A 19,244-nucleotide genomic window follows, 5' to 3' on the forward strand; every position below is an offset into this window, starting at 1 on the left:
CTGCTAACATATTAGTGCGGTAAACAAAAATCCACGGACTAAGAGTTAGAACAATACTCATTTCATCAGATGTGTAAGGATTTCGTGTTTATCGTGTATGGGTCTCTGCACCGGTGACTCCGGTGAACCGGTAGGAGGAGACTGCGATCGGTCTTCCGCCTCACTTCTCCACTCACCGCGTGTTTAATACCTTTGTGCACGTCTACTGCGCACTCGCCTACTTTTTCGTTCTTTCTTTCTTTCTTTTTATTATTATTATTATTGCACCAAAGAAAAACAAGGCGACGGCACAGAAATTTCCTCACTGTGCAGCTCCTCTTCCACCCCCCCTCCCGGCCCTCGTTACCACAGCCGTAACTAGAAGTCGTGCACCGCCTCATCCATGCATTGGAGTCCCGGGCCCCGGCGCACCGGCTCCAGCCATGTCGGCCCGGAACGCAGCGGCTGCCGGCGGTGACAGAGCGGGAGGCGAGCCGGCAGGTAATGACATGGCTTCATGAAGCTCCAACGAATTTGCACGTCGTCACACGTCGCCTTATTATATGATCTGGATGTGACAGGAAGCCAGGCGTGTGCGCTAGTGTTTTTGTTTTTGTTTTGTTTTTTTTCTTTGGCCGGCTCGCCGTAACTTTGCGCTTTTCCAAAACTAGGTCAGTAGATCAGTGGAGCAAGCGCTCCCGGAACGTTCCGCCATTTATATAACGCGACTTTCTTTACTATTTCGCCAGCATTTTGCGAGACCTATCTCGGCTCGCCACTCTGTTCGTTCAACAACAGTGGCGTATTTACGTGTGAAGTATGCGTTTTATTACCGTGTCACGTCAACGCGAGCGTCTGAAGCTCGGAACACGTTAGCTTAGCAGTAGCAGCAGCAGCAGCTAGGCCTGTGTTTACCAAGGCGCTGCTCTCAACCAAAAAAAAGAGGTGTCTCGGATTACTACTGTCGATACTACCGCTTAGATAACCAGGTTTTATTTGATTTTTCTTTTAAATAAAAGTGTTATCCGCGTTTACGCTCGCTTGTTGAGGCCTGTCGATGGTTTTGTCGTTTATTAAAGCAGGTTAGCGTTGCTCCACAGTCCGCGGAGTTTCTGTACACCGATCATCGTCTGTCATCAATTTCGTATTTAAACCCCGAAAAACCGTCAATAAAACATCGGCTTGTATTTTAAAGACTGGCTGCTGTTCTCCCCCCCATGACTCAAGATGTGTCGTTCTGTAATTTACAAACAATTCGAAGGTTCTCATCGAGAGTTGTCACAAGCCAAAGGCAGTGAAGTGTGCCACCTTCACATCTACAGAGAAGGTCATTTATTTTTCTTGGAAAAATAGAAACCACGAGATTACAGCCGTTTACCGCAATTGTTTGCAGCAATTTAACAGAGAGAAATCCAATCATGACATTCAACTGTCATCAAGCTATTCCATGTTCTCGACAGCGAAATGATTCCTGTCACTTTGACAAAGTATTTTGTCTTCTTGGTTGACGCATAAAACGTAAACTGAGAGAAAACCCGACCTTTATCAATACATTTGAGTTCCCCTATTTTTTGAGATTCATTGTGCTGTTGTAGTAAGTGAACAGCGCTATGGTTTGCTGCATAAATTAATCTTTTTAAAGTGTGAGTTAGGTGAAAATACATTTAAAAAAATGTATATTCTCTCAATGGGGAAGGTTTTTTTTTTTAGGGAAATAGTTTTTTTTTCTTCTCAAAACATGCCATCATATTTATTTGGAGCATAACTAGAATAAACCAATCGTGATAATAATCAACCTGTGTCAAATCGAGAACAAAATCTGTTATTTTATTTTTTTTAAAAAGACTGGAAAGAAGTCTAAATGTATTATATTACACCCTTTCATACACTGTGCTTGATTTATTACTTTATAAAAAATTAGCCGTTTAAATAAACTGAAAGGCTCAATTCATTCTGTCAAAGTGCTGCCAGTGAGTAAATGGGATGAGAAATAATTCATTGCAAGACCAAATACACCAAACACTGAAATGTGGGCTTTTTCACTTGTTATACATTCGATGTGTGTAGCACTATTTATCCACCTGTTTCTCTTGAATTCTAGCAACACGGCAGACATTGCTCATCCTTTACTGAGAAGTAGATTGTGTCTATATCAGAGTATTTTTGAATACAAGGACCCACATGCAGTATTTGAACCAGTACTGGTATCGGTATCACTGCATCCCTTTGTGTTCACCTTTTATAAATGCAGTGGTTATGGCTGGGCCACTGCTCGATTACAAGTGTAACTAATGAGTTGACGGGTGTATGCAAGGTTTTTCTGTTGTGTGTTTTTATTCAGAGGCAGGTGTGGGTAATATGACGCCTCGTAAAAGTCCTTTGGCTTTGTCCTTTGCTGGTCTCCCTTTGGGGCGAGTAACATGATTGGACTTATCTATGAAATGCATAGTACACCAGGATTTGTCTGACCTGTCAGATGTCAGGTTCCATTGTTTGTAGTGACAGAAAACTGGTGTGAACCCAGTTGAGTTGCATCTGTGTTGTAAGTCAGACCCCACGTTGTAAACAACAATATTAAGCTGTAAGAACGGTGTGCATTTGAACAATATAGCCATATATAAGCCATCCAAGTATATGAAATACCATGAAAAGGTTAAGCAGAGCCACCCAGTGAGATCTTATGTTTAGGTCCTGAATTGTGTATGATGTTATTTAGCCTACCTTTTAAAGATGCAAGACAAGTTTTTTTTTTTTCTTTTTAATCATTGACGAATCCATCTGAAACATTTTCCTTCAAACCATAACAGAAGAGATTTTCTCATCAAAATTTCTTCAGCTAGATTTATTTCTCCCCTTTTGTGCTTTTGAAATATGACAAACTCGTGTGGTGCTGAACTGCGGATAAAAAAAAAAAAAGTGATCTCTATGAAACTCAAAAGAGGATTGAATGAAACAAAATTGGATGTAGGCTGACTGGGAGGTTCAAATATGTAACCTCATGATACATTTTAATGAATAAGACATCACGAGTTGGTTCATGATTGCCAACAGTTGTTTGTATTTGCGTAAATCTGTTTGCATCGTTTGCTTTTTGACATCAAATAATGATTAATTCATGTAAATGACTTGTCATAATGGATTTAAGCAAGTGCTCAAAAGAGAAAAGGCTACCCTTTTTAAATAAATATTGTTCACAATTTATATACAGTATAATTACATACGTATTGTAGATTAGCGTATAGAGTATAAATCTATTTCAAATCGTTTTTTATGGTGTGGCCACCCTTTGCTTTCAAAACAGCTTCACTACTTTGCATCTGGTTTTTTTCCCCACAGCTGCATTAAACCTATGCAATTAACTGTATCTTGTAAGCTTTCCATACATTTTTATAAAGAGCCGATTATCCCGGTGCTATTTTGATGTGGTAATATATCCAGGCCATGTGTGGTGAGAGGTTTATTCAAGTGCAGCAAATGCTCATTCAGGTATCGAGTCAGTGAGCAAACTCATTGACACGTGAGCTTTGGGAAAGGGATTGAGAGGCGCGTGTGTACAACCCGATGTCTTGTCAACCACTTGCCTTCTCCACAACCTTGGTAATCCTGCAGATCTCGACAGGGATCTGGTGATTAAAAGTCAGCGGCGACCTGCTGATCTGGTGATGGTCATTTGGGTCACGCGTTTAAAAATAGGTGTCATGAATGTCAACCACATTTGTTGTGTTTCCCGCCACGGGAAATTCTATCCCCACACTCTCGCATGAATACGCATGAGGCTGTGACTAACTCGGGGAAATAGAAAGTAGGCTGCAATAGTATGGCGAGGGAGGCTGTTGTTCTTCATCATGGCTGATCTCTATTAACTAGGAAGTAATTCCAGGCAAGTTTCTTTTTTTTCCCAGGCCATCTCCTGCCGACATACGGTTGTAGCTGGGGTGAGATATAACCTTGCGTTCTGCTCTGCCTGAACTGCATGGTCACGCAGCATTGTAAACCTGATTGGGCCATCTTAGGAGTTCATGTGGCTGTCGGCTGAAAGGATTACTACATCCAGCAGTCTGCTCTCAGTTTCCGTCACAGCTGAGATGACAGAAGGTGAACGCTGCTTCAGTAAAATCAGCTCCGCGAATCTATGGCAGGAGAAAACTCGTGTCTCTAAATGACATGACAATAAGACTCTGGATTATTCAATTAACTAATTAGATTAACTTTCCTGAGAAAATGGCTATTTCTGATTTATATAGATTTCATTTTTCTGCATGAGCAATGGTCATTACTGATTTGTTTTCATTTTAATTTCGATTTTCGTAGAACTATAGCCAGCGCTTCCAATACAGATGAGAATACATACTTTCTTTCAATGCCCAAGATGTTCAGAGAATGAGGAAAAACGAATTCAAGTGATAGGGATTGCATCACTTTAGGAAACCTGCAACCACCAACATGCATCGCAGCCTGACTTGACACTCTTTGTACAACATTTCTGCAGCTCTCGTACACGTTACAATGACAGCTGGAGGAAGAGGAACCCGAAGCCTGCATGAATAGCTTCCTGTGGGCTTTTAGAGTTGTAACTTTCATTTGATTATAAGTCGTTCAATTGTGTCATGAAAGGGGAAAACAACACGTATACCAATGGCACTGGTGTATTGATTAGGTTCCTTTTTTTTCAATGCAAAGACACAATTGTGCCGTCAATAAGCCTCGGCCAGCAGCTGCTGTTTGGAAACCCATTTGGTGATTCGTTTCTCGAGCTGTGACTTCTGCTGCCTTCTATCAGATACGATAGTATTGGATATTTTTCAGTGACACTGTAGTCATACAGAGTGCCTTAATGTTCAGAAATTGTATGTATTGCTAGTATAATTTGATGTACAAGTCACTTCTTAATATGTGTAGCATGAAACATGAAAATGTACCCTAACATACATTATAAGCTTTTACTGCATTATAATGTTTTTGGCATTAGAAATATTGATACGCTATTAATCTGCACATCACGAGAATTCAACAACAAATACAGTGGAAAAAGGAAACACCCACTTGTTTTTGTCATCTGTTGTCTCGTGATGTGAAAACTATTAGATTAACTGAGGTAACTGACTAACATTCAGGCTGACATGCATATCCAGGTGTATATTAAAAATCAATCATGGACATGTTCTTTGCATTGAGCTGTGGTAGAGTTCCATAACAAGGTTTGTTTACTTGTTCACTAAATGTTTGCACAACTCTTAAGAGTTGCTTTGCATTTTTCCTCTTTGTGTGAGCTGTCTGAACAGAATATTGGAAGAAAGAAAAAGATTCCCAAAATGAAAACGGTCCATTTTACATGCAGCCTGCATGACGTTGAGATATATTACGTGACCAAGCCTCACTTTGAATGCGGAAAAAAATTAAAGGCTATAAACGTGACTCACCATCTTTTCCCTCCCCCTCAGTTTAAGTGAAGTAGATCAAACGTGAGAGTCACACTTTATAACCCTAAAATCTCCTGATAAGTAACACATAGTGGTTGAGGTTGGACTGGGAAGAAAACTTTCTAACAGCTGTTGGGATCCACAGGCAAGAAAATCTTAGTTCAACCAAAACCGTGGGTGAGGTGAGCCATTACACACCTCTATTCAGCATTCAGAAGGGGAAAAAAAAGGTTGTGCGTTTAAATTTAGGCCAGGCTATCCGATGTAAGATTTTGTTCTCCATTTTCTCCCAACAGTCCAAAAACGGCACAACAGAGCACAACAGGAGATCCTTCATTCCTATGGCAACAAGACTCTATAACTCCTCCTCATAAATAATGCGTGTTGTGTCACATGTTAAGCTCACTCTGCCCTGCCACTCCATCACTGCTGAGCTTCACTTTGTGTATATGGGCAGTTCAATTAATATTTCATATTTAACGTCGCTTGATATTGTGTCATTCTGTGTTTAATCGTTTCATTCTTTGTGTCAAACGATTTCCTCCAGGGATAATCAAAGTGATCTGATTCTGATATGAGGGCAGTTGGTGACCCCGGATCAGATTCTGCTTCTGATGAGTTGCCCGAAGGTGTTATTGTCTCTTTGTTTGCTCTATGATGGACTTTGCTCATAGTCGTCTGAGAAATGTGTCCAGTGTCCCGCAACCCTAAACAGGAAAAGATGAATGGATCGGATGTAATCGTCTGTTAATTTCACCAAGCGATTGCAAAGATGGCGCCATAAAGACGGTTTATTGAACCTTGCTTTGTGAGTGAAATGAAGCTGGAAATATGAATGGTTTTGTTGTATTGAGTGAATGTCGAGTTCTTGACAATATTGAGAATGTGAATATGCTGCAGTGACACCAGAGCAACCAGTCGCTCTGGTTCTGCTCGTAGGGTGATCAACACAACAAGTACGTGTACCACATAGGAATTCTGAGTCAAGGATCCATTAAAAACATGCACTCCTTTGTTCTTTAAATGTTACACAAGTTATGTGAATGATATGTTAAGCGTTTGTGGACACAAGCCAGACAAAACTACATATCGTGAGTACATCCATCTGTTATACTATACTATGCTATAGCAGTCTGTCCCATTCCGGGTTGCAAGGTGCTGGAACGTGTAATAACCTGGACAGATCGCCACTCTGCCACAGGGCAAACGAAGAGACAGCAAGCCACCCACACATACAATTTGGGCAGTTCAGGATCATCGGTTAACCACAGATGTGTATTTTTGGACATTCCGGTTGAAATGCAAGAAAGCAGAGAAAATCCTCTCCCGGAGAGAACATGCAAACTTCAAACAGAAAAGCCTGGCCTGCCGTCGAACCGACTTGCATTAATTATCAAACCTTTCTGGGTGATTTGCAATGAGCCTTGACATCAAAAACCTGTTCAAGTAATAAAAAAACAAAAACGCTTGAATACACACCACTGTGTCATCCTCATCAAAACCTACTGTAGATGGAGTGTTTACAAGAACACTGCGCTTTCACTGTGGCCTACATACAATAGAAAAATAAAGTAGTGCTGTTTCGCAAACAAAACCATCTGTTACTGGAGAATATGCAAAAAGAAAATGCCTGCAAAGCAGAGTTTCATTGTAATTAGCTCTGATCCAAAATGGGCCTATTGTTGAACTTGCTGAGTTTTTTTGTTTGTTTTTTTTAGCACAAGATTGTCTGTCGAGCCTCGTCTCGCTGCACTTATTTTAGAATTCAACCACTGCGCCAAATTACACGGCGAGGTTTGTCAAACCCATTCAAAAACAATGCAAAGTGGTTATGCGAGACAAAAGTACAAGTTATCTTCTTTACCAGTAAGTCACACCCTGAGTGCACCGAGCTACCTCACAGGGGTGTTTGATTTGGGTCACATGTCAAGAAGTGCAATATATCAGTGATAAGATGCCGTTGGGGCCACACCTGTTGTTGCCTTCCATGAACTATGTAGAGCTTCTTTGAACTATGTAGAGCTTCTTTGAACTATGTAGAGCTTCTTTGAACTATGAAGAACTTCTTTGAACTATGTAGAGCTTCTTTGAACTATGTAGAGCTCCTTGGTCACCTTGTTCTACTTTGTCTCCTGAAAGATTCTTGGTTTTGTTCAGTGAATATTTTCAGAAAGCAGCTACTTTTGTTTGTTCCTTTTCAATAATCGGCATTAAAAATATAATGAAGTAAAGAACCACACAGTAAAAGTGTCACTTCGCTTGTAAAATACCAGACTCTTGAATTACCTGTGTAAGTATTGTAATTCTAGCCTTATTGTTTGTAGGTATTTACTGCCTGCCCTGTTATTCCGGGCTTATTATCGGCAAGCAAACCTGAACTGCTAAAATGGCTTGTATCACTTATGGTGGCCAATAATTCCGTGATTGGTGACGTATATTATTGCAGCTTTTTTCATAATCGACCATTTGTCACAGCAGTATATGCGGATAAAACTGGTAGTCTGCTTTAAAGGTGCGACATGTTTTGTTCCTGGAAGTGGATTGGAAAGGAAATGTGCCATCCTCAGAGTCGGTGTTGTATTGCTGTTGCATCTATTTGTTGTTGTTTTTTTTTTCATCATTTCAACTTTCCCAGCATGTACAGACGGGAGTGTCCCCTCGCCTCCTTTAACACAGTTCCTGCTGTGTAGTACACTGATGCTTTTTTTTTTTAGCTGTGTGACCCTTTATGCTCACTGAGAAAACTGCTCATCGTGGCTGTTTGTGACCTCCTAACAGGAACACTGTGGCCAATGTCAAGCCCTGAATATAATAACACAACCAAATTTAGAGTCTGGAAAGGTTTGGGGGTGGAGGCCTCATTTGTATGTAATGATGTCACCAAGTTTAAACCATGTATGACTATGCTGTTTATTGTTGTTTGTTGCAGAGGATGTGCTGGTGGAGGAAAGTCAGATCAGTTTTGCGTCTCGGTCCAGCCTCATGACCCCCTCCTCAGCTTCTGGTATGTCCCTAAGCATGGAAATGCCCCGGAAGCGCAAGGGCAGCATGGACAACCAGTGAGTAACAGAGTGATTGCTTTTGTTTAATTAAGGGAAGAAAAAAAAAATCCAAACCTGTTGACCCAAACTGGCGCTAATATTTATGTTGTTTGTTTTTTTCAGGGATTCAAAATCAGTTTCAATGACCGACGCCGATGCAGATGATGACCAAATTGGGTACTGTGTTGGTGAAATCACAACACCAGAGATATATATATATATATTTAATTATTTTTATAAACGATCACATTTAAAATAAATAAATAAATAAAGCCACTAAATGAAATAATGGTTGCATTATCAATGACTTTGGATTGCAGTGTGTTTTAATTTTAGCGTTGCAGCACTAAGCATTAAGCTTTTTTTCCTGACTTATTGTTTTACAGGTCAGATGAAGAGGACCAACATGCCAAAATGAAATGCCTCAGGTAGATTCAATTTCACAAACTGTATCCGATGACGTTTATTGCATAGGTGCTGTTTTTAATCCAATTTTTTTTTATTTTTTTTTTAGGGAACCACATAGCCAAATTGAGAAGAGGAGACGGGACAAAATGAATAAGCTCATCGAGAAGCTCTCGGCCATGATCCCGACCTGTAACCCCATGTCTCGCAAGCTGGACAAACTCACGGTGCTCAGAATGGCTGTGCAGCACCTGAAATCTCTCAAAGGTACGAAGCACGTTTTACGGCCTGTGGGTTTGCAAAATAGACCAGTCTAATGATAATGTGACTCTACTATATTTAGGTATTCTGCAAATGAGCTGCGATATGTTGATACAGCGCCTTTATGATGAAGAGGCACAAATCCTTTTTTTTTTTTGTCATCTGAATGACATTTTTTTTTTTTTTTTTTTGCTGATGTGACAAATCCCCAAATAAGATTCAGTTTGTGTCACGTTGCTGTCTGTACTTTCAGGTTCGGGGACTTCGTTCTCCGAGGCCAGCTACAAGCCCTCATTCCTTCCCGATGAGGAGCTCAAACACCTCGTCCTCAAGGTAAAACACACGGCCTATCGATCAATCGTGTGCTCGATCATCTCAGTGCAAAGAATGTTGCTTTATTTTTTTTTCATTCGACAACGGTTTGTAATGTAAATTTAAGTCAGGGATTATCCCCAAGTTTTGTTTTTTTTGTGTTATCTTCTTTTAAAAAGGTTGTAAAACAATCTGAAAAGGTGAACTGGACTCGGTCGTGTGTCTTGAAAGACGTTTGGCCTCGTCACACTAATAAGCCTCGTGAATGGAGGAGCATGAACGGATGAATCCACTTGGATAAGGGGGGTGGGGGGGGGACGTCTTTCGAGATGTATGAGCAAATCCACTTCACCCGATTCACCCGTTGTGAGATAGATCAAACATTTCTGATAAAACATTTTTTTTCCTTTAGTTCATTTAATTTTTAAATTCCTTAGCTTTCTTTAAATTGCAAGTGTCTTCACCATGTTAAGTGATTCAAATGGTGTGATACACAGACAACATGAAGGGTGATTGTGATTTTATTGTATCAGAAATGCATAATTTGTATCTTTAAAAAAAAAAAAAAAAATGAACTCAATGACCCGCTTTCTTCCACTTCATAGCACTGACCCCCCCTTCTTCTCCCCGCCGTTTCTTTGTTTGCGCAGGCTGCAGATGGTTTCCTCTTTGTGGTGGGCTGCGATCGTGGGAAAATAGTTTTTGTCTCGGAGTCCGTCACGAAGACCTTAAATTATAGTCGGGTAAAACTTCTACATTCGTCACTGTCTCTGCAACCCTTTTTTGTTCCGTTAAAAACCCCACGAGATCGTCTGTGGTGTCTTGAGGCTAATGTCAACAGAGCAGAGTGTTCACGCCACGCGAGGCTCTGTATCAACATGTTTAGCCTCGTGTCGGCGCTCGGCAACGTCGCGCGCTTCCCGGAGATACAAAGTCGGAACGATGTCATGAGACTAACACACCAAGCTGCCCGTGATCCTTCTTGTACTCTGCTCATGATGCTAATGGCGTTTTTGAAATCTTGATAGTTTGTTTATCTCTTTCCAGAAATTGCTGTTCAAAAAACTTACTGGAAAGTTTTCCGAAACAGACACGTACAGTATGACTCTTAATTGATAAGAGAAACGTTATGTTGGTACATAAGCATCTCAGCTTGTTTTTCGGAGCACTGTAAAAAAATAGTGGCCACTTCATTAGGTACAGTTGTGCAGCCTTATGCGATCCAGTACCTCATCTCATCATGGTTTCTGCTTTTATAAGGGTTTGTGCTTTGGATTGTCAGAACGGCTTTAATATCGCAAAACATTCGTCTTTGAGGTTACATCCAGATTATTATCAGTGGGAAGTACAACTTGGAAAATATGACTTCAACTTAAAAGTATTTAATAATCTTAATGGCAGCTTAACATTGACCTTTGTAAAAAAAACAGACTTGGTGCCAGAGCAGTTGTGTTCAGTCACATTAGATTGTACCTAAAGAAGTGGTTGGAGAGTGTAAATTCAGTAACTGTCTCTGTTGCTGCTCCACACACTATCTACTGTAGTTTGAAGGCAACAGACCAAAAAAAAAAAAAAAATTGAAATTGTAATTAACAGGAGTTGCTTTTCATGAGAAGCGATTTGTTACATTCTAAAGTCAGGATCGAAGCTTTTTCCGTGTTACTTTACGAGAACATTGTCTTTTCCAGACGGAGCTGATTGGACAGAGCCTGTTTGATTACATCCATCCAAAGGACATGGGAAAAGTGAAGGAGCAGCTGTCGGCCTCTGAACTCTACCCCCGCGAACGGCTAATAGACGCTAAAAGTAAAAAAAAATTAATAAAAAAAAAAAAGCCCTAATTTCTTCCTTGCGCCTCAGTCTCATTTAACGCGTCTCCCCCGTCCTCAGCCGGTCTGCAGGTCCAGGCTGACCTCCCAGTCGGCGCTGCACGGTTGTGCTCAGGTGCACGGCGGTCGTTCTTCTGCCGCATGAAGTACAATAAAATCTCTGTCAAGGTGGAAGAAAAAGAATCGCAGGCCAACTCGTCCAAAAAGAAAGGCAAGGCGATTGTTCCGCGATAGTTTTTTTGGGGGGGGGGACTCGTAACTTAGCAACATTTGCGTTCGTGGCCTAATGATGGCTGGTGGGTCATTGTTTACGTTCACTTCCAGAGTCACAAAAGTACTGCACAGTCCACTGTACAGGCTACATGCGCAGCTGGCCGACCAGTCAGTTGGGAGCGGACGGGGAAGGGGAGTCCGACAAGCAGGACAGCTCCCACTTCAGCTGCCTGGTGGCGATGGGACGGGTCCACCCCCATACGCCGCCCCAGGTCAACGGCGAGGTCCGAGTCAAAGCCACAGAGTTCATCACGCGCTACGCCATGGATGGCAAATTCACCTTTGTTGATCAAAGGTCAGAGCACAGTTTAATTATTGGGCGATGCAGACCGTCTCATACTTGTCCTGATTTCATCATGAGCTCAGTCTATATTACCGGTACTGATATGTCATAGTATGTGCTGGCAACCCGATTATCATCCCTCATGATGATAATTGACTATGAAGACACACTCTGTTAAACAAAACGTCAGGATACTGGTTTTGTTCGATTAAAGTGAAAAAACAATGTAGATCTATTTTGATTGTCAGCATATGTTTTGTTGGGATTCTTAAAAAAAATAGCGCATTAAAAAAAAAAAAAAATTATTTCTTTTCCAGAGCGACCACCATTCTTGGTTATCTTCCGCAAGAATTGCTTGGGACTTCGTGCTACGAATACTTCCATCAGGATGACTTACCACATTTAGCTGATGGACATCGAAAAGGTAACGTTAGTCTCTTCAAATTTCCTTTGACTTCAAAGGAATTAATCATATTTATCCGAGGCAGAGTTTTGCAGGGTTTAATAAATATTATCTTACGGTTCAAACTATTGACCTCACTGTTTTTCTTCCTCAGTGCTGCGGAGTAAAGAGAAAATAGAGACAAACTGCTACAAGTTCAAAACAAAATATGGCTCTTTTGTTACTCTGCAAAGTCAGTGGTTTAGTTTTGTAAATCCCTGGACCAAAGAAGTAGAATATATAGTGTCTACCAACACCGTCATATCGTGAGTATATATGCCTTAAGTTCTTTTGTACAGATCACCTACGCACCTTTGCTGGTTGCATGTTCATCTGAGCCCGTTTTTCTTCATCCCATCAAAGGCATGACCACAGTCGAACAAGTCGATCGGGAAACAAGTCTGAGCAGTCGACCAACTCCAAGACTTCTGACGGTCAGTCCTCGCTGAATCACTGCCGCTGCATTAGTGTCACTTTTGTTTCCTTTCTAACTTCTTTTTTTTTGCCCCTGTCAAAAGATGGCAAGAAGTCCCTTCCAACCATACCAGGCATCTCCACCACACCTGGAACCATGATCTACGCTGGGAGCATCGGGACCCACATTGCAAACGAGCTGCTGGATTTCAACAGGTGGGCTTCCTTAAAGGCCTAGTGAAATGTAAAACACTACTTTGCAAAAAAAACGATAGTTGGGCTACCACTTATAAGGTTTCTCCGACTCTGCCCCACCACTGTTGTCGCATAGCAAAGTTCTTAGAATTTTGAATCTCCAGCCGACGAAGTCGGGGGAATCCTTCTTCGTGAGCGTGACGTCAAGAGATGTGCAGATCTCGATCTGTTGTGTTTACATTGGCTTGTTTCCCTCTTAAATATCGACGTTTTAACAGTGTTTTGAAGTTATCGTCTGCGTTTTATGAGCCTTGACGAAAGATTGAGCATGGAAGAGACCCGAGAGAGGAGAAAAGGAGCACAGGTGGCGGGAGCGGCTAGCTCGCGCGGCTAGCGGTTAGCGGGAGCCGCTAGCTCGGGCGGCTAGTAGACGATCAAGTAATACATGGACTCATCTTCGGTGATTCCGCGCAGTCGGAAAAGCGCTTCGACATGATCCACGAAGCCGGGTCGTTCTGCCAAAAGTCAGGACGCCTCAAAGCCGCGGTGAAAACTGCCGGCTGCTGAGGCGGACGAACCGTCTTCTGCTTCCTCAAACATGTTCCAGACGGGGTCACCGATGGCAGAACGACACATTCTGTGTCTTCTTCATCAATCACTGGATTTGAAATGTCCGATGACGATGAACTATCGTTAAATTCAGCCCTCTTCGTTGTCAAAACTCTGATCCGCCATAATGTAAACACAACTTGGGCGTGTGCACATCCCGTGATGTCACTCTGTTATTGTCAGAAGCTCCGGCGAGCAGCGAACATACCGCTGTTTATCGGCTATTTTCTCGCGGATTGCCGTCTTTGAACATTTTACCCTTCAACCAGTTGGCATAAAAATTATCCTAGAAGCAATAGCCAGAGTGTTTTGGAGGTTGAATTTTCATTTCACTAGGACTTTAAGGATGGCGCATGTGTTTGCATGAGCACAGTGTTCCTGTCATCTCTGGTTGGGTTCTTACTATTTAAAGGGCCGGATATTCCTGGTTACACGAACACTTGAGTAAAGTCAATAAGATGGATTTCTATGTACAATGACTATCGTCACGCTTTGATGTTCCATTATGTGGCCGTTTTAACTTGGACTTTGTGACTTTGTTCAGAATGAACTCTTCGCCCTCCAGTGGAAACGTCAGCCCGTTCAGTTTGCTGCCGGACAAATCTCCACAAACTCACAATCCACTCAGCAACAATGTAAGTTTTTGACGGCAACACCTGCAAACCAGAGTAACGTTTCCCATTCACAAAAGTTGCATCAAACTTTTGGACTGGCCCAGTGTATGTGTGCTTATTTTTGCCAACAGATTTAAAAAATAAATAAATAAATTTGTGTGTTTTGCGTTGATGCAATCGGAAAATTGTACATTTACTCTTATCAAATTGATCTTCGATAAATACATCTTTTTGTTCTGGTAATATTGGTTCTGATTCAGATATTATAGAAATCACTTGGTTTAAATATGATCATTTACACTATTATGAAATAATTACATCATAAAACGTACAAAAGAAAACTGGATGTCATTTTTGTGGAGTGCAATAATAAAACTACACACCCAGCTTGTAATCGGAAGCATTTTATATATAGAGTAACTAATATCTAAATTAATCATCTGTTGTCCTCTGGCTTCATCCCATTTATAAAATATCGGAACTAACTGATATGTTTCGGAGTCATTTATTTGTATTTGCATATGAAAATATTCAGTGTGAATAATGCAGAAATATAAAAGGAAGGAATTACCCCTGTATGCGCAATAAATTTAAGTTGAATTCCTTGTTGAGGTTGGATCTTGTAATGTGATTATTCCTCCCTCCTCCTTGGTGATCGCCGGGCCATGCTGCTCCTGTACTCATCGTGTCTTTTGGTCTTCAGGTGCCAAATGGCGAAACGTCCGACATGGAGATTCCAGGAAAGTCCAGCTCAGAGGACGAGCCCCAGGGAGCTGCGTTCTCGGGTGGAGAAACACTCATGGGTATTTTACTGTGAACCCATTAAGAAGCTGTTATTTCAGCGTATTAATAATCATTTCTCTCGATTACCGTATCTTGGTGTCATTTGGTTTTAACTCATGTTTCTTCTCGCCGAAGGGGAGAACTCCCAGCTGGATTTGGACAGTGTGGTCGGACCAGGCCTCAGCAGCCTGAGCAACGACGAAGCCGCCATGGCCGTGATCATGAGCCTCCTGGAGACCGACACAAACTTGGGAGACGCCGTGGACTTTGATGAGATGCACTGGTCCTTATAGAAAGCTGCAGTAATGTGTCTGAAGAACGCAAGAACTGCTTAATGTTTACTCCACCAAACGGCATAAAAATTTTTTTTTAAAAAGAAGTAATTTATTAGTGACCCTTTTACACATAAGCTGTGCTCCAACAACAGCAGGACTGACGACAAAAGGGGGTTTATCTGCTTCCCTTCTTCAGGAGGAGGATGTTCCTCTGAAGCCTTACAGATGTACGTCACCGGTCCGCCCTAAAATCTACTGTCAGCCTCACCAGGTTGAAGGGACCCGTGGACACAAGAGACAGTGATAAGATGTAGGTCACTGATGGCTTGGGGTTCCTGCTCCTGTTTCTCTCTCCTCCACCAACATTTGAACAAAGGCTGGGAGAAGCCATACAAAAAAAAAAACCAACCCACAAAACAAAAACAAAAAAAAAGTTGCACTGAATTGATATTTTCTTTGTCTTTTTTGTCTTTTTTTTTTTTTAAGTTGTGATTTCACTAGGTACTGTATGTTGTTGTTAAGGAGGACACCTTTGACAACCTGGCCCATCTTTGCAACCCCCCCCCCCCCCCCCCCCTCAGGATCCAGACCGGTGGTATCCACTGTACCGCGGCAGACCACACTTCCATCACCTCGACTCTCTTTGAGGGCCACCTGACGGCGTGGGACCTCTGGAGATATTCTATTGTCAGTATCTGAACATTATCCACGAACCAAGTCTTGTAACCTCCTCGCTCGTAACACTGATCTCGTCATGCTGTATATGTGTGGAGTTGGTATGACTGCAAACACCACGACTTCAGGCCACATGTGTCTTAAAAGGGATATATAGTTTTGCAGAGGGAGGCCCCCTGGGTCTTATAGGCTCACGCTGGAAACATTGAACGTTTCTCGGCCAGGAACTCGTCCACACTCGTGAATCGTTCGGAGAGAGCTGCCCGCTTTGCAGATTCACTCCTTTGGCTTTAAAGAGCATCACAGTACGACTCTCGTACAAAAGCGAGCCGGCACTTTAGAGTTGCTGGATTTGAGATTTGGTAGCAACGACTACCAACAGCAAATTAGTTTTGACATCTGTGACATTATATCGATACACGCATGAGACTACTATGCCAACGTGGTGGTTGAAGCGATAACTCAGGGAGTTATCCACTTTTAAGGTTTTATGTACTTCCATGCCTACTGTCAATTGGTGTGTCGTGTAATAACCCCACCCCCTCTTCTTGTTCACCCATGCATCTATGTCCTTACTGTCAGCTTTTTTTTCTCGCAGGTAAGCCACAGCTTTGGCCATTTTTTTTTTTCCTTTGGCCGTTCTTCACGCGACGTTCATTGTTAAATGTGTCTGAGGCACACAGCATTGTCAAACAGGTATTGAGCGGTTGTGCTATGCAGACTTATCATTCCAGATTCTAAACTTAAATATGTTCTTCTTTTTTTTCCTCTCCTAATGTGCACGAGTCCTCAAAATATATTAGAATCTTTTTTTTTTTTCCTTCTACTTTTCATTGTGGCTTTTTATGAGCTGGAGTCACTAAGCCGTATGTTGCCACGCACCTCATCTCGAGTTGAGTTTCGCCCGTGCCGTCATTGCACATACTGGCTTTCTCTAAAGAAAATGAGCATTAATACTCACCATTTAAAAGTAAAAAAACAAACAAACAAACAACTGCTGCAGTGAGTGATAGCTAGCCATTAACTAACAAACTGAGGAATTCTTAATGGCACATGGCGTACTACTATATGGATGTGTTTATAAATGGTCATGCACTGAGTCCCTTAGTGAAAGAAAGGAAAAAGTCAAGAATACACGCCGGTGTCATTTCCTTTCGAAGACGATGGCATCAGATTTTGTCCGAGGGTCTCCTGGTGTCTGTTCCGTCTCCTCGGCGCCGAGTACGTGAACCACTTGGACATATAAATGAAGAGAAGTGCAGATTTCAAGCCATGTCTTGTTTCGTATTGATTCTTCGGGGTGGCGGTTTGTCATAGTTTCAGGCTTTTTACAATTAGAACTCTTTCAAAGGATCGAAGGCTTTGTGACTCGTGAAGAAGATTCTCTTTCCTCTCCAACGCTTGAATTCACGAGGAGCTGGTTTAATGGAGCTCGCGCGGACCCCTCCTGCCTGTGTCCGAAGTGCCTTTTTTGTTTGGGACATTCCCGCTCGGACACACAACGAACCTGCGTTTTGCTTTGGACGTCCGCCCCCCCCCGGAAGGTGGCCGCCTCCGCAGACTGGAAGGAGGGCGAAAATGCACCGACGGACTGACTTGACGAAACACGGCATTCTGTGAGGTAGATTGCTTGTTCTGAGATGGAACCGGCGCTGTACATGTTGGGCTTCAGCACTCACTACCTAAACCACACAAGTAGAGCTATGGGGTCATGCCATAGACACAGGCTGGTCCGTTTCAAAGGCCAAAAAAAAGGCAATTTTGTATTTTTATTTCTTTGTTCCCGCTGTTCTTGGTCCACCATTGCACTGTTGTGACTGTCATCCCCCCCCCCCCCCCCCCACACATAAGAGGATCAACTATTTCTCTCACTTTCAGTGTATCAGTGACTGAGTGGCCAACCCCTTTTTTCAGGAGGTCACATATTTTGCTTCTGTCTTCAAACCTAAATAAACAAAATAGTTTCTGTAAGCAAGGGAACATTATGTTTTAAATCCCCCCACCCCAGTCTGTCATTCCTATTAGCATGTCGTTTGTGATACACTTGTTAGTTTTTTCTGAATTTGTCGTGTTTTCTGACATGGAAAGGTTAAAAACCCGGTGTCTTTTAGTGCCGATGCAACCGACCAGCAGTAACTGCACCAAAGGAAGCGCTTCTACCTTTTGGGGGGTTTTTTAGGGCAGTTTTGAGCTCAAAACGTTTGTTGTACCTCTTCCTGCCACTTCATACGTTAAAAATGGTTTGGGTTTTTGTTTTTGTTTGTTTTTTTTAGCTCAAGGAAAAAACTCTGTATATGTCTTTTTTCATTCTTGCTGCTATGATCAACATGTCTGGGTGGTCTGCCCAGGTTGTCATGTTGTTAATAAATATTAGTTTACTAAAACCCTCAACAGGAACCTTTGACAATATTTTTGAAGTATTTGTAATCATTTAAAATGAAGATTTAAAGTGAAAACTCTTTTTGTTAGTAGCACCTCTGGATGTCCACTGTTTCGTCAAGCTTTTGCTTTTGTTCAGTATTCTGTTTTATATCCTCTTTGTGATGGAGAGGAGCTGATCGATGGATTTTTATTTCACTTCAAATTCAAACAGATAAGCAGGTTTCAGCAATTTAACGTGTTCATAAAGAAAAATAGAACACGAGAGCAAGACCCCGGATGCAACCTTGTGTATGCAGTGACAAAAAGATGAGGTACACTTGCTGAATATTGTAAATGCAACAAGTCTAATTTGTATACTAATGCAAAATGGGTCATTTTCCCAGACAAATGCTGATCAATTATTTTTTTCTCTCATTGCATCATGGTGGTCGGGTTATTTAAATCAGGATAAACTTAAGCTGAAAATGTTTTCAGGCTTAATTTTTTTGTTTTTTGTTTTTCCGCAATGTCGAACACTGGTCCTGGATTATTTGGCCTAATTAACAAAGCACTATTGTGGCAGGGTTTAAACAAGCTGCAGGTCTAATCTCTACAGGTTGGTGATGGGTTGACCTTAATCCTGTTAATTCACAGTGTCAAACATGTATTCTGTCCTACTATAAATCAGACCCCCACTCCACACTCTACTGCCCCCTATAAGTATCCAAAATGGTTGTTAAACATGCTTTTCTCTGCAGGGAATTGATGAATGAGCGTCTTTTATTGTGGGTCAGGTGAGTGCACAGCAGATATGTCACATTGGGCAATAACGGGGATGAGCAAAGCACTATAAATAATGTGTGTGACAGTAATGGAGGCAGGACTTTTATCTTGAAGCTTTTACAGGCAATCAATAAACGCATTTTAATAATACATCGTGAAGTTTAAACAATACCTATTAATACACGTTTCCTGGTTGCTTTAATTAAGAGAATACGTGAGGGTTATCGGCTTGCTTGTAGAAGTTTCAGCTGTGGAAAAACTGCTGGTCGTTATGCTTCATGACTAAGAGA

General features: G+C 41.7%; 1 protein-coding gene across 1 annotated transcript; it reads left to right on the forward strand.

Annotated features, from left to right (window-relative positions):
- Positions 1–228: 228 nt before the first annotated feature.
- bmal2 (basic helix-loop-helix ARNT like 2) lies at positions 229–18,201 on the forward strand. Its single transcript, XM_080505030.1, has 17 exons — positions 229–480; positions 8,329–8,458; positions 8,564–8,617; positions 8,827–8,868; positions 8,955–9,112; positions 9,360–9,439; positions 10,069–10,161; positions 11,107–11,224; positions 11,309–11,458; positions 11,572–11,815; positions 12,121–12,227; positions 12,361–12,511; positions 12,609–12,679; positions 12,764–12,875; positions 14,008–14,098; positions 14,781–14,880; positions 14,996–18,201. The coding sequence occupies exons 1-17, from the start codon at positions 423–425 to the stop codon at positions 15,151–15,153; spliced, it is 1,917 nt and encodes a 638-aa protein (XP_080361156.1). The 5' UTR covers positions 229–422; the 3' UTR covers positions 15,154–18,201.
- The last annotated feature ends 1,043 nt before the right edge of the window (positions 18,202–19,244 follow it).

Source organism: Blennius ocellaris (genome assembly GCF_963422515.1).
Source record: "Blennius ocellaris genome assembly, chromosome: 11".
Classification (NCBI taxonomy): Eukaryota; Metazoa; Chordata; class Actinopteri; order Blenniiformes; family Blenniidae; genus Blennius; species Blennius ocellaris.